Below are 14960 nucleotides of genomic sequence, written 5' to 3'. Positions count from 1 at the left end.
AACTCTGCAAACATGCTGGGATCCAACGTTGTGTCTGATTGGAATAAGATACTCGACCAGAATTATGTTTGCAGCATTTGAGAAATGTGAACAAAAATAAACCCCTTTCTTACAGAAATGATATTTTTCTGCTTGTGGGTAACACTTTCACAAGCTGCCACGAGGAATCTGCAGACAGAGATACTTTCCCAGCCGATGGGTGTGTCGCAGGGCTGCTGCACAAAGCCGATATGTACAGCAATGTAAACTTAGCGGGCCATCGAAATGCATGATGTCATCAGATCACATTTAGATGCCTTGTCATCTTCAGTGCTTCAGCCTCAGAGAAGTGTGTGTGTGTGTGTGTGTGTGTGTGTGTGTGTGTGTGTGTGTGTGTGTGTGTGTGTGTGTGTGTGTGTGTGTGTGTGTGTGTGTGTGTGTGTGTGCGCGCGCGTGCGTGCGGGTGTTTTACAAGGATGCGAATACATTTATCCGCCCCCACCCCACCATGAACCCGCCCTCCCTCCCTTTTCACCGCAATTTCCAGATGAGCGTCGCTGCTGAGTTTTCAAGCCGTTTGTTGACTGTTGATTGTAAGTGCCCGAATTTAGGAAGGCAGCCATTTCTAATCAGGAGAATTACATTGCTTAGCAACCGGAAAATCAAGTTAAACAATACCATTGCTTATTCTTGGTCACAGACTGCAGCTCAGAGAACACATCAGTCTCCACTGAAGCTGTTCCACGCTCCTCCCAGCGCGCACACACATTTACACACAAGCAGCCATTCACAGACAACATACAAATGGTAATTTACTTTTGACTTGTGTTACAGCATTAGCTCCACATTTAGTTTGATCACAGAGTGTACAACTTGGAAAAGGGCTCTTTTTTTTTTTTTTTTTTTTTTGTAACATTTATGCCGTATGAAAAAAAGATGTTTGAAATGAAACATTCCTTTGAGGGTTCCCGTAGCATATTAAGCTATTACGAGTTGCGTAAATGGTATCTATTTCATTACAGTGATCAAGGATTAAATTAGAGGCTTGAGCCCTGTAACATATACACTAAGTCTCCTCCAAGGCTGAGGGAGCCCTCTGCTTCCCAAAGGTCATTAGAGCTGAGGAGAAAGTATGGCCCCCAGTCTCTCCTTGCCTCTCTCCTCTTTCTCCTCCTTCTCTGTCTCTCCTTTCTCAACCTTCCCAACCTATCCTGCAAGATGAGACAAAATTGTTTTTTCTATTTCCGCACTTTGCTGTAAGAGAGCGAGTGTTTATCCATATTTTTTTCTCCAGCTGTGGGGGTAAACAGAAGACTGTGCATGAGCCTACCTGGCTCACAGCGTCGAGCTACTTGCAACTCAAGGCAAAGTCTGTATTTCTATATTTCCTCCCCCGCAAAAGTTTGTGTGTGTTCACCCGGAAGTGAGGAAGGCCCAGTATCAGTGTTGGCACAGAGGGCCAGTCCCAGGGAGCGGAGTTGGCAGGGGTTGAGCTGTGTGGCCCTGTTGGATTTTAGGGCTGCATTATGCATTCATGTTTAGTCTCAGGTGCTACGTTTTATCCCCAGGCCAGCTTGGACACATTTTCAATGGACCTTTTGGATGAAAAACTGTATAGGTGGGAGCAAAAATGATTTCCATGCTTATAGAGATCTGCTGCTTTGTTCTGTCAGATTCAATTACCTCACCTCTAATTAGGGAGCTATAGAGGAGGCTGGGTTTGTGATCCACACATCACACTGTGGAGCTTGCTGATAATGTGAGGTATCGCTATCACAGCCCGGCCACAAGCTCCCCACAACGCGGACGGCTGAAAAAGCATGCCATGAAATTAGCAGTCACTCATACAGTTTTGCACGTACACACATATTTCTTCAGAGCGCTTCCTTTTCTTTTTTTCTTTTTTTTAAGTGTGAGCTTTGGAGACAAGGTTGGCACATCTGTGTATTTTTTCCATTTTCTGTTTTAGTCCACTGAGGCGCAGACTGGAGTACACAGTATTTTCCTGAAAGATATGCTCATTCCACCACCTCTGTCCGTACTCTCTTCCCTGCTCCCCTTCCTCCGTGACTCATTAATCCTCTGTCCATCATATGGTCTCAGAGTATCACCCCATTTTATAGACTCAGTGGGGGCATTACCATATCCCTCTCCGGAGCTCCACTCCGCATGGCCGATCCCTATCAGACAGAGGCCATGCCATGAACAAAAGAGCCACTGTGATCAAGCCTGCATTCAGCTACCAATGTCTCTATTAGCATTGGCTGCTCCTGCTGCATGACTGTTTGAACAGGGCTGAGATTTCTCTCTACAGAAAGCGAAGGAAGAGTCTGATGAATGTGGATGATACAGTGGAGGGTGTGGATGACAGGGCTGTGGGGGTGCAGGGATACCTGGACACTGACCCTGATTGAGAGGAAGTTCAGGCAGGGTGCAGTTTCCTGAAACATCCTCTTAAAATTGAGCAGATAGGAGTCTTTGTGCGAGGATGATTTTGGCAAACCAAGCCTTTCTCTAGAAAGTAAAGCTAATGAATTTGCACTTGAAAGTCTGAACTGAAAAGCTGTCGCACTTAAGGTTAAGGTTAATTAATGAAAGGGTGCAGCTACCTGTTATTCTGTTCAATGTCTTTAATGATAAACGTATTAATTGTTTAGTTGAGTGGTTCCCAACCTGTTTGGCTTTTGACCCCTTAGAAATGAAGCAAAGTCTTCTTGTGACCTGTCACCACCACTCATGAACTCATTGAAGAACACACGCAGTTTAATCAAAGCAGCTTTTTTTTTAAGATTGTTTCATTTTAAGGACTTTAACATGACTGAACATATCACTATATCCACGATTGCAGCAGGAAAAAAAGTCGATTCAGGGAAACGTTTTTTTCACAAAGAACATCATTATCATTTGTATTGCAGACCTTTTTTTTTTTTTTTTTTTTTTTTTAATACATTTTAATTTATTTTCTCTTAAACCCTTGATTAGCTTTTGACCCCCAGATCTCTTTAAGTTGGAAACTGCCGTTTCAGTGATGTGAAAAATACTTGTCACAAGTTCTGCGTGTCAAAATGCATGTTTTGTCAAATAAAATGTCCACAACAAGATATTCAACTTGAAATCATATAAAACAGAGGAAAGCATCAAATCATGACATCTGAGAGACTGAAATCATTGAACTTTTGTCATTTTGGCTGTATAGATGACAGTATTTTGATCAAAAACTTAGGTGGTTGGCTAATTAATTCAACACAACATTATTTTGGTGGTGGATGGTTCTGAAAATCATTGCTTTGTTAAGAAATTGTCTTTTCAATTTTTTTTTTGAAAGCTTAGATCCATATTTCAAGCTTGATTTCAGCGTCTTTTATAATGAGCGCACCATTTAAAGCCCGCTGCGTTGTTTTCTGCAGTGAAGTGAAATGCAGACGCTCTCTCCACGGTGTCATTGGCCATCTGAACTCCAGTGGAGGCTCGATAAGAGGGTGAAGCAACAGACATTCCTCCGGCCCAGTTCGTCAGCAGACCCTATAGAAATGCACCAACAAGCGCGGGTCACACAGTGAATGTGACAGGATTTTAAACAGTACACAACTAAATATAGCAGGAATGCCACTATCAGAAAATGAGTTAGGAGTGTGGTGCTAGTCGTTTAGAAAGTCATTATTCTTATCATTGCTGTCTCTGAAATAATTTCAGGTCTCTCCATGCAATGAATACTGTATAATAAACTAAACATGTGAGAATGCGAACAAACTTTGGTAATCTACGTGGTCCCCAAGAAGTAGCCATCAGACCCCTTTAATGTCTCTGACTGGCTGGAATATTTCATTTTTCCATATTCAGTAAGGCTTCCAGTGTCTCTATCAGTATGAAAATGCTCCATTTAGTTACTATCTGTTCGAGTGGGGAAGTGAGATGCCCTTATTTTGAGTCTATTAAACCTCAATTCTATCTCATCTTATCTACCTAATCTTTGTGTCTTATTGACCATGAAGTTTATCTTTAATCTCCCTTTACCCTTATTATCGCACAACACTGTAGGTCTATTTTCTGTGGTGCAATAGTGCTGCTATTTGCCCGCAACAGAGGAAGAATCGTTTAGTTGTACACACAGTTCTTATTCAGCTGTGTAATGGAATGTGTACAGACTGTGTGTATAGAAATGTATTTCCCCGCTTTCCCTCACACTGTCTTCAATTGCCTTGGCAGGAGCTTTTAACGCCAGTCATACAATCTCGCCTTGATACTGCGATATTTATCTCTCGGTATCATCTTAAGCGATGTTAGACTCATCGAGTCACTTCACGCCTCACTTCACTCCTCAGCGAATCAGCAGAAGGCATCAGATTAGATCATAAAACTGTATCCTAATTTAAAAGCGGCACTCTGCCTCCGCAGTGTCTATTAGAGATCTGTGTGCTAATTCTTTTCATGTCCAGGGCTCCTGCAGATGTAGGCCTCTACAAAGGAGTAATTTATAAGACTAATGAAAAGAGCAAGCAGTTTGTGGACATCGGGGGGGTCTTTTATGAGGCTCGGTGTGGGAAGAAAGAGAAACAGGAGTGGCACACCAGCCCCACTTTCTGAACTGAAATTATTGCTTTATTAAAGCTGAGGGGCTCACTCCCGCTACAATAGAACAAACACATTGAAAGGTGTCGAGAGGATATAAGTGTACTCTGTTTGAGCTCCAGAATGATGCACAAGAGGCTGCAACATAGCTCATGTGTGACAGGCAGAAACAGAGACAGCATCCGCATCTCGTTGGCAGTGATAGCAGCACTTTTGATATGATTATTCACTTTAAACACAACTCGAGAGGTTGTTTTTTTTCATGTAAATGATGCAGGTTGGTTGCTGGGAGTGTATTATTTCAAATATAAACTAACCTTAAACCCAAAGTGTTCCTTCACTTCTTTGCTATGGTAATTCATGTGCAGACATTGCAGACATGTTTTGGAGGGAGGGAGGGGTGTGCAGGATGCACATTATCTTAATAACATTCAAATGCTGGGTGAGATGTTTTTCAGAACTAATACAATTCAGGTAGCAGTACAGTAATTCCATCAACATCCTTGATTGAAGCAAAATGGTAATATGCAAATACCAAAAGAGATGTACAGCTACAAGCAAAACTCTGAAATCATTTAGATTTAAAGAAATAATATTGCACAGAGGGGGGAAAAATTAATCACACGGAAAAGTGTCTCCTTTAAGATTGCACTGGTGTATTACCCGGAGGCATGGAATGTAAATGGAAAATCAACATTGTACCCTGTGATAAGGCTAACAAATTAATAAAAGTATTTTCTTTCCTCCTCCCATGGTAATGCCTGTATGAAAAGTCTAGAGAGGAACTTTCTTTTTTTCCCTCCCTCCATCTGTGTGAGGTTTTGTTTTGCAGCTAGCGGGATTAACATCAGCGCTCACCTTGGCTGCACGTCAGCTTGTTTTTCAGAAAGCGCACTGTCTCAAAGGGCTTTTTCAATCGTTATAATGGCAGGACCTTTGTGAATCATAATGGGAAAATAATATTCTTTATTGACATGGCTTTATCTTTGCCAAGACTGAGTGTCTGAACATTCGTACAGTGTAAAGACAGTTGAATGGTGTGCTGCGCTTTGAATTGCATCTGGATTTGTAGTATCGCAACAAAAGAATCAAGGAGAGGCAGAAGTTTTTTATTCTTGAAAGCCTGAAGGATGTGATGAAACTGCTGAACATCTCGCTCGTGTGTGTGTGTGTGTGTGTGTGTGTGTGTGTGTGTGTGTGTGTGTGTGTGTGTGTGTGTGTGTGTGTGTGTGTGTGTGTGTGTGTGTGTGTGTGTGTGTGTGTGTGTGTGTGTGTGTGTGTCTGTTCCATGTACATGTGTGCGCGTGTTCCCTCAGGCCCTCTGGAGGATGGCCTGGAGGAAGAGGAGGAAGAGTGCGTCTCCGAGGAGAACGAGCTCTTGGCCAAAGACGAGTTCTCGGCGGAGGAGAACTTCACCGCTGAGTTTGAGACGGAGAACATGAGCTGTGAAGACATGGAGTACTTCTGCAACAAAGGTGAGGATCATGTAGCCAGCCGAAAGCTGAAAGTCCAAAAGTGGTTTTCCACCAGCAGCGTACAGTGGTCTTTTTAATACCTAATATGAGACAATATGTTAAGCCACCCTCGTGCCAAGAATCTAAAATAAGTTAAACTCCTGCCAATTGCGTCTAATAAATATCCTCAACATGTTCAAATCAAACCTGGCAGAACTTGTATCCGTATGAGAATTTCTCCTGCATCACTGCCTGGAGTTGCAACTATCCATTTTGATATTTGATCCCAGCAATCCACCCAAGAGCAGTGGTTTGATCTGAGAGGGAGATGGCATCGGCAACACTGGCTCTCCCTCTGTGATAGTGCTGTGAAGGTGTGCTACGGTACACCAATGCACTGGAGAGCGTAGCACTTCCCTTTGAGCCGGCGCTAAAGCTCTGTGAACACTCAGCAGCACCTGCTACTGCTCGGAGGTCCAGCACTAAAAAGCGCCTCAGCATCGCCAAATGCAACCGAGTCCTCTTTGAACTCCAATTCAATTAGATTGCTTCTTTGTATGTTTGTTTCATTTCGGTCACACCTTGCCATCACAGGAGCTAATTTGTGGTCTGCTTCAGGTTACAGTGTGAAGATGACAGACTCGTCCCGCCTCCCTCCCCCCCTAACGCACCCCCCACCTCTTCCTACCCTCCGGTCGCATAGCTTTCACTACCCCAGGTGTCTCCACTCTTACTGGCGCATGGATGCCATAAATTTGACTTTTTAATGAAGAACCAATGCTTTGAATGTCTGCCTCTCCTTTCTCCTTTCAAAGGGAAATTTGTTTAGAATTATTTCTTCACACTTCTAAACTGATGTGCCTCGTGGGATTACATTACTGAAGAAAAATAAATCTTTCATGTTTCAGGTAGGCTATGCCCTGGTAATCGTATCAATAATGTTTTCCTTTTGTTCTCCGGTAAAAGTTGAACGGCACAATTGTTCAGAAATTGCAATTACCAGCAACGCCTCGCTCGCTTTACCCTTTGTCTCCTCCGTAATGTGTCCTTACTCAAACTTCAAAGTACAATGCATGGTTTTCTAATAACCCAGTAGCTATGAAATAGATGGTGCAGTACATATTGGTGGTTACAGCAGGAGGAAAAAAAGTACAACTTTTGAAAATCTTCACAGAACCTTGTTAGAGCTGCTTGATATTCCCTTTGTTTTGCATAAAACCATGTGAGGAACTGCGCCTCAAATCTCCTCTCCATGTTTATGAATAGAGTCAACACAAAATAGCAATCCAAAATGTCAAATAGGCCTACTACTTTTCGTGGGCACTGCTAATCTGTTCCTTGTCATACACAAGCCTTACCAGTCAGATTTTTTTTTGTATTACTGTGCTATCTAAGCTTACAGTAGCTAAGTCTCCCATTGCCTCCTAAGACCCAAATGATGTACTATCCAAATTTCTTTTTCACTGTGGCAAGTTGTGTGCAATCATCAGGTGTAGCCATTTCCCCCATGATCCCTTCCTCAATTAGATCTGTTTAAAACTAATGTCGGAGTGGCTTAAATTTACCCCACTTATGTGAAACTGCCGTGAATTAAACAGGACGCAATCCTGGCAGCATTAAATGGTTTAAGTGTGTTATTCCTCGACTATAGGAGGAAAAAGAGAGCCCCCTTGATTAACTAAACCCTCTCAAATGTGATGGCGTGCTGTAATTAGCCCTGTGCGGACTTGAACGTGGGTTTTAAAGCAGCCACTCATCCCATGGCCTTTATCTTCGGCTGCTTCCCGGAGAATAAGGTCTCCCGTGTAAGGTTCCTCCACTGAGCAGTGACTCTCTGGTCTTAGCTTAGCCTTGTATCTGTGTAGTCACTCTCTGAAATGGGCTTGTCAGGGGGACCTAAAACCTCCATTAAAAGTTTCAGTCTATAATAGGTATTAAAAAGCTGTAGGAACACAAAGAGGAGTACCAATTTTCATTAACATATGAAGCACTTATTAACTTTGATCAGAGTGCGGTGAAGTAGCAAAGCCGCTTAAAGGCGCAAAGGTCAAGAAGTTGAATGCCACCAAAGACTCAGCCATTTGCCTTACCCTTGCAGAAAAGGGACTCCCCAGATAAGTGCATGGAGCACCTTGACGTCCCATCTTGGTCCGAGGCTCGGGAACCTCGAAATTGGGTGATGGTTGACTGCGTAACCTTATTTAGTTAATGGTGTCATGGCTCGCGCTGAGTTTTGGTGCTTTCATTGATTTACTTTAAGATGGCATCACACACACACACACACACACACACACACACACACACACACACACACACACACACACACACACACACACACACACACACACACACACACACACACACACACACACACACACACACACACAGAGAGGCAAGTTAGCTTAACACTCACAACAGAAGTGACAATACTGCTTTGAGAAATATCACTGATGTCAAAATTGGAGTAACCCTGCTGTATGAGATATATGAGTGCTTCCTAAGCCTTCTGGCTCATGACCCCTTCAAACAAAGCATTGTCCTCGTGCTATATTTCAGCACTGGTTGCATATAACCTGTTTAACAATAAGAGTGAGTGATTTTATTCCGTGTTTTATGCAAAAAGGTTTTAGATGCATAAAAAGACAATTCTACATTAATTCACAAGAAAAAAACCAAGAAGAATTCATATAAACAAAGGTAACTTTGTATATCAGAAATGTGTTTTTGGCTTTCTCCTATTTTCCTGTGTAATCTCCCTGAGACCCCCCAGCAGTGTGGATGTTTATGCTGCTCACTTCACCCCCACTATAAATGTGAGAATTAAATGTTGTACTATTTACTTTATTTACTAATTTTTAGAAGTTCAGACACAAAATGTAGGATCAACAAATAAAATACAATGCTCAATATAGATTTAGCTGTCCATAAAGTTGTCAGAATTAATTAGTCCAAGGTACAACATTTTGCTACTTACACAGTAATACATCACCATCTTCAATAATAGCCAACTCTAAATTGTGCTGTAGCACTCATCTTCCATTAAACGTATGAACAGTCCCCTGTCAGTAACACTTAAAATAATGACTCTGAAGCATCATGGGAGATGTAGCAGCTCGGTGGAATAGCAGCGCCCCAGAGAGTACGAGCACAGTCTTAATATACATGGCATTTTAGAGCGGGCCTGCCTACCTTTCAAAAGCTCTGTGAGAAAAATAAAAAAAAAAGCCACACATCTAAAGAAATAACCTTGGCTTTCCCTCGCGATTAAAAACAAATCTTACCTCAAACATCTTCTCCTGCTCGGTCAATTTCACATTTATGGAGCCCTGCTTGTGAAGAAGCCACAGATGAACACACTGACTCCACAGCAAGGATTTATACTCTATTGACACACCTGGCTCCATAATTGTGAGAAAGAGGCCTCTTTTTTTTATATACACTGAGTGGCTCCTTTTTTACTGAAATTGTGAAATTTCACCTTGCTGTTTTACCCCCTCTTTTATTGTTGGCTATCTGTGAAGTTCAGCACAGGGTGTTGCCACAAGCTGTTCCCTTTGAGCGTTCCAAGTGTTGTCTGATGACAAATGACTTCCTTACTTAGCTCCGACAGTAAATTTACATGTCATTTCATGTGTCTCATTTCCTCGATGTAAAACAGGCTTTCGTGAAGTTTTATTACACCATTTTTTTTTTCACCTCAAACTGCTTGATTCTGATGTTGTTGGGGGTATTTGTGTGTCAGGCTACATCAAGCACAGCTAAATGTGAACATTTGCACTCTTCTTCACCGTTCTCTTCAAATGACAGAAATTATAATTTGGGCAGAAATGTTTTATCACAGCGGAAGTGAAGAGTGAAAGCGAAGGATTGCATACCCAAGACTTAACATTGCAAAAAAACAACAACAACACCTTGACCCTTCAAATAACCTCTGTGAGTAATTTGACTTGCAACAGTCAGAGTAATAAGCAGGAAGTGAAATAATTAATTATTCTTTGTGTAACACCGAAGTAATCAGAATATCCGGCAACATAGGAGGAAGATCTCCTTGGCTCTCTCGCCACAGCTGCCAGTGCCCAGAATGGTAAATGTGGAATTTTAATGCACAGTTGATGCTGAAGAATATGGGGAAATGCTAATTTGTGGTGCGATAAGATGAATCGAGTCATCCCTTTAGCCCCATTTGACTCAGTGGAGGAAATTAATCATTAATGTTTGTTAAGTATGACAATCTAACTGGGCCAGATCTACATGCTCAGAGACTGAGGCAGAGCGAGATAAAGACCCAGGCTGCAGACAGGGAGGAAAACTGCCAGATTCTGTAATGATGGGAATTTATTGGCATTTAAAGAGACAGTGGCAAGGCATTTCACTAATAGCCTCCCTCCATTGGAGTGCTCTGCCTGCCACAAATTGCATGCAATTCAAACCTATTTTTCAGATAGCAGGGAAGTCTTACAGCTATGCTTGACTTTGGTAAAAAAGGTTGCTTCCTGGAATTGACTTTATCTGTTGGGGCACAATCTGCATCAACAACTAAATATGCAATATCAACTGACTAGCACTAGCACTGCTGGGGGGATGGCATGGCATCCCTGTTAATAATACAGTCTGAAAATCATTGCCAGGCTCCAATACTAGCAAGACTGTGATGGGTCTGGAAAAGTGGCAGTGGGTTAAAGTCATCCAGCTCAGAATTCAGTTGCATATAGAACCGTGCACTCCCACACGGATACTTAAAAATACTCCATTTTGCAGGAATTGCGACCTGTCTGTAGACTCAGTGGTCAGGATTACAGTGCTCTGAGCTCCTTAAAGTCACACACGAGAGATTGACATTTTCAAGGGCTTCCTTAGCAGAGACAATGCTGAAAGGGAGAGAAAAAGCCAATATGACTTTGTTGCTACCTTGCTCGAGGAATTGTTTGTGTAAATCGCCTATAAGCTTATTGACCTGAATGTGTGGCACGCTGCGTGTGACTGCGATTTGGCTAGAGAGCTGTCCTTTGATAGAGCAGCGATAGGGCTGATTTTAACAGCTCACTGGCTCCTCTTGCATGCCCGCCAACCCAGCACCCAGCAGGCCGCCTCGCCTCGCCAGCCCTCCCCATCCCTTCTGTTCTTCTCAGCCTTCTCTCACTCAACCTTAAGTGTATCCATCCGATTGCACAGCGAAAGGAACCTAAGCCAGATGTAAATTATGATCGAGGCGATAAAGTAGAGGATGATCATTGACAATCTGTCTCCTTTGATAAGACTGCGGAGGGTTTCAATTCAAATGATGAAACAAGTCTCTATTACATAGAGTGGACCTGCGCGAATGAAATGGAGCACCTCAATCAATCCGTTTCCAGAAAGGTCAAAAGTCCTGTGTCGTTTAAAATTACAAAAATGTCTCCACATTCCTCTGTATTCCAGGTTTTATCAAACTACTGTAAGCTGTAAACTCCTAATGGAGTGCTGCTCCAGCACTTCTTCCTCCGCTGTGCTTTTTCCTCGTGACATTTGTGCAGGAAACTTCATCAAAGCCCTGTGACATTGTTCCCTGTGAGGTTGCCTCGGCGATTGTGTTTAAAATGCACTGCAAACTGTGTTAGATAGAAGGCAGAAAATCCTTAATCACTGCTTAATTAAGGAATCATCTTGTAGCTTCATTTCCCGGGCTGTAATTAAACACTTCCAATACGTTTCGTTACAGGGCTTAACATGTTCGCCTGAGATCAAGGTAGTGCCTTTAATGTTATCTCGCCAGCTTTTTTTAAACTCCGCTCCATTGGAAGGAACTGTTGATATACGCCTTTGTTATCCTCATCATAATACGAGCCTAGTATGCTAAAGAGGTTCTCCAGGCCCAACAGTAAATAGTGGGGGAATTTAGTTGAGTGGGCTCCCTGATAATATACTGGGAGAGAGGAGGAGTACGGGGAGAAATTGCCAGCCCAAGCAGACACTTGCATAAGCAGAACTGGGTCATAATGACCTCATGTACTGTAAGTAGGACATTTCAGCAGACTTCCCTTCACTACCTCTTTTTCCTTCATATACATCTCCTATTTTAGTTTGAGGCAGAAAGCTGACATCCTTTTGGCAATGTTTGCTACCTTCTTTGAAGTGAGCCATGTCAAAAAAAAAAGCTAAACAAGCATGGTGTGTGTGCTTGATCTGGAGATTAACCCAACTGAGGATGGACGGCGCTAGAGTGAGGTAGTGTGTGTCCCGTGGCAGTTGTCACTGGAAGTGTGATAACTAAGACTCTGAGATGTTTTTTGGAAGCTGTGGGGGTGAAAATCAGATACAGATGTGGTAAACAACCACGTATCAACAATATGTGTCTATCATACTCTGTGAAAGGTGTGATTTTATTATGTGCTGTGTAAGCCACATCCTAACAATATATTGTCTTGGTTATTCCAATATATTCACATTTAAATCTACATATCCTTCCCTTTTTTTTTCCCCGTGTAGAGAGTATGAAGTGTAGTAATCCATTGTAGTAATCCAGGCCTGTCCTTGACCGTTCACTATTGGGTTTAAAACATCAAAGGGATGAAAAAGATGTGGTGACAAAAGTGAGAGAAATGTTCCTCCACAAACCATCAAGCAGCACTACATGCCCCAAGCAGGTTTGCTCCTACTTGCCTGAGTTTGGAGAGACACTCAGTGCAACCACTGTGTCAGCCACATTGGATGTATTTAGAGCACCACACTAGGGGCACCTACTAAGCACTGATTTATGTGCCTATAAACTTTGAGTACAAACTGTGCTTACTGTAGACATGCAAAAATAGATTTTTTTATTTATTTATTTATTTTTACAGTAAGTGCATCTAAGAGTGCTCAACAAGCGCTCCCGTCAGTGCACACTCAGAAGGCGGAGTCTGTTTAACAAGGTCTTTAAGCACTTACATCCTGGAGAGAGATACCCAAATATCCCATAGCATGGTCCGTGTGAGCCCCGAGACTGTAAATCAGCCCTACATCCTATAACACACATTCTAGCTCGCTCCACAATAGATCAAACGGTAATAAATAGCCACCTCTCTCCCACACATTGCTTTCCTTCCTGTTCCATGGGGCTTCCTCATGTTCCTGCAAGCACTCATGGGAACTCCTTTTACATAAAAGTGTGCAGCTGGATGCAGTGAGCTAACAACACATGCACATATGCAAAACTATATATACCCAAAACACACAATGGCTTCACATCGTAATGCACCCAGATATTACAGGAAAGAGTTATAAAAGTGAGTGATTTTTGCTGGGATAATATCCAAAGAATCTACCCTTTGGAAGGGCAGCACAGTCCATAATGCAGTGCTTAATTAAATTAGGTGTATGAACATTAAATATGGAGTGCTGCTGTGTCTTATGTGCTTTGTAGGACTTATTATTTTTTTCCGCCTTACAGGAGAGGAAGACGGCAACCGAGAAGCAGGAGAGTCAGAGATGGATGGGCAGGGCGAGAAGAGAAAGCATGCCACCGTGGGGCCCGACGAATGGGACGGTCCAAGTAAGAAAAGCTTTAATTTCACTTTATTAGAGAGACTCTGAAGGTCATTTGATAAAGTTATTATGCTTAAGTGCAATTCATGTTGCGTAGTTGGAGGGAAGGTATTGATTGTGCCATTGAATAAGTAAAAAGCATTGTATTGGGAATATAAATGGACAAATGAGTCAGAAGTCTGCCTGCTTTATAACAAGCTCCTTTAAACGTATATTAAGCCGCTATTCAGTTAACAGTAAATTAAATTACCAACAATGGCTCTCTTAAAAAGAATCATGTAATGCCATGCAGATGTAGATTTTTTTTTTTTGAAGAGTCTACTACCGTTTTTTTTTTAATATATCTTGTTTTGCCCTTTTACTAAAAAGTAACTTCATCAAAGTGCTGGATAATACAGCGAACAAGATAGTTGCACAGCAATTACTGCTCAGCAATACCCTGCACCCACAATGCTGAACACACAAAATATGATTCCTTTTAATGCGTAAAATGACCTCAAGAATTTATTGCAGGTACATGCGTTTAAAAAAAAAAAAAAAAAAAGACAGAGAAAGAGAGAGAGAGAGAGAGAGAGAGAGCGGGAGAAAAAAAAGTGGATTTGGGCAAGTTGTGCTTGCTAGCTCGAAGCCCCCCGGGGGGTGTATTTTATACTGACAGTGAATCAGTGTTATCGCACCTATCAGATAATGCATTTATCATTAAATTTCACATTTGCATTTAAATCTGGGGAAGGAAATGAGCATTGCTGGCTAAAGATAAGAGCGCTGGGACGACAGTAATAAACCATCACTGTGATCAGTCAGGAGACGGGGCTGAGGGGGTCAGCTCAGAACTATGGGGGCCATGACAAAAAGAAGGCATCACATGGGCAAAAAGGCCCTTTTGGGCGAGAAAATGCTGAGCTTAAAAATACTGCTTTGAAAAGGAGGGACGGATGTAGCATGACTAGATGTATGACTGACTGTAATTATGCTTCCTCCTTCTACTTAGCCATTAGAATGAGAATTAGAGGCTCAGAAACACACTGCTGGACAGGCGGCAGGGAGGGAGAGAACGGAGACTTGACTTTTATGGGAGTAAAGTGTCTCTTGCATACAGTGAGGAGAGCTGAAGTGCAGAGGAGGTGATGTGAGACATGATGCCCATTTCATGTTTTACTAAACCACAGCCCGAGTGGTTCCAAGTTATCGGAGGACTTCGACACCGTGTCCTAATCTCTGCTGTTACAAACTGAAAAATAGCACTTCACACCTGGCTGCATCCCATTTAAAGAAACTTTGACATGTGTAGTGTATCTGCTTGGCAACCAGATTATCAGTTCCTAATCAACTTGTTACCACCACCTTGTTTTTTGACATCTGCATGATATACCGACCAATTAGTGAGTGACTTCCACTGAGGCATTCATGCCCCTCGTGTGTTTTCTCAATGGGCAGCACTGAGTGGGCAGAAAT

At 42.3% G+C, this 14960-nt stretch overlaps 1 protein-coding gene across 2 annotated transcripts in view; it reads left to right on the top strand.

The window, feature by feature from the left end:
* zfpm2a (zinc finger protein, FOG family member 2a) overlaps window positions 1-14960 on the top strand; it is a 119134-nt gene that overhangs the window by 26730 nt on the left and 77444 nt on the right. For both annotated transcript variants that reach the window (XM_069702110.1, XM_069702109.1), the window contains exons 2-3: window positions 5865-6023; window positions 13411-13512. In XM_069702110.1, the coding sequence (XP_069558211.1) occupies window positions 5865-6023; window positions 13411-13512 (261 nt within the window). The remainder of the gene's footprint in view (window positions 1-5864; window positions 6024-13410; window positions 13513-14960) is intronic.

Source organism: Brachyistius frenatus, unplaced genomic scaffold, assembly GCF_029030835.1.
Source record: "Brachyistius frenatus isolate BFR_SWC_R1_liver_20210118 unplaced genomic scaffold, ASM2903083v1 Contig_40, whole genome shotgun sequence".
Lineage (NCBI taxonomy): Eukaryota > Metazoa > Chordata > Actinopteri > Embiotocidae > Brachyistius > Brachyistius frenatus.
This window is presented reverse-complemented; position numbering and strand designations above follow the sequence as displayed.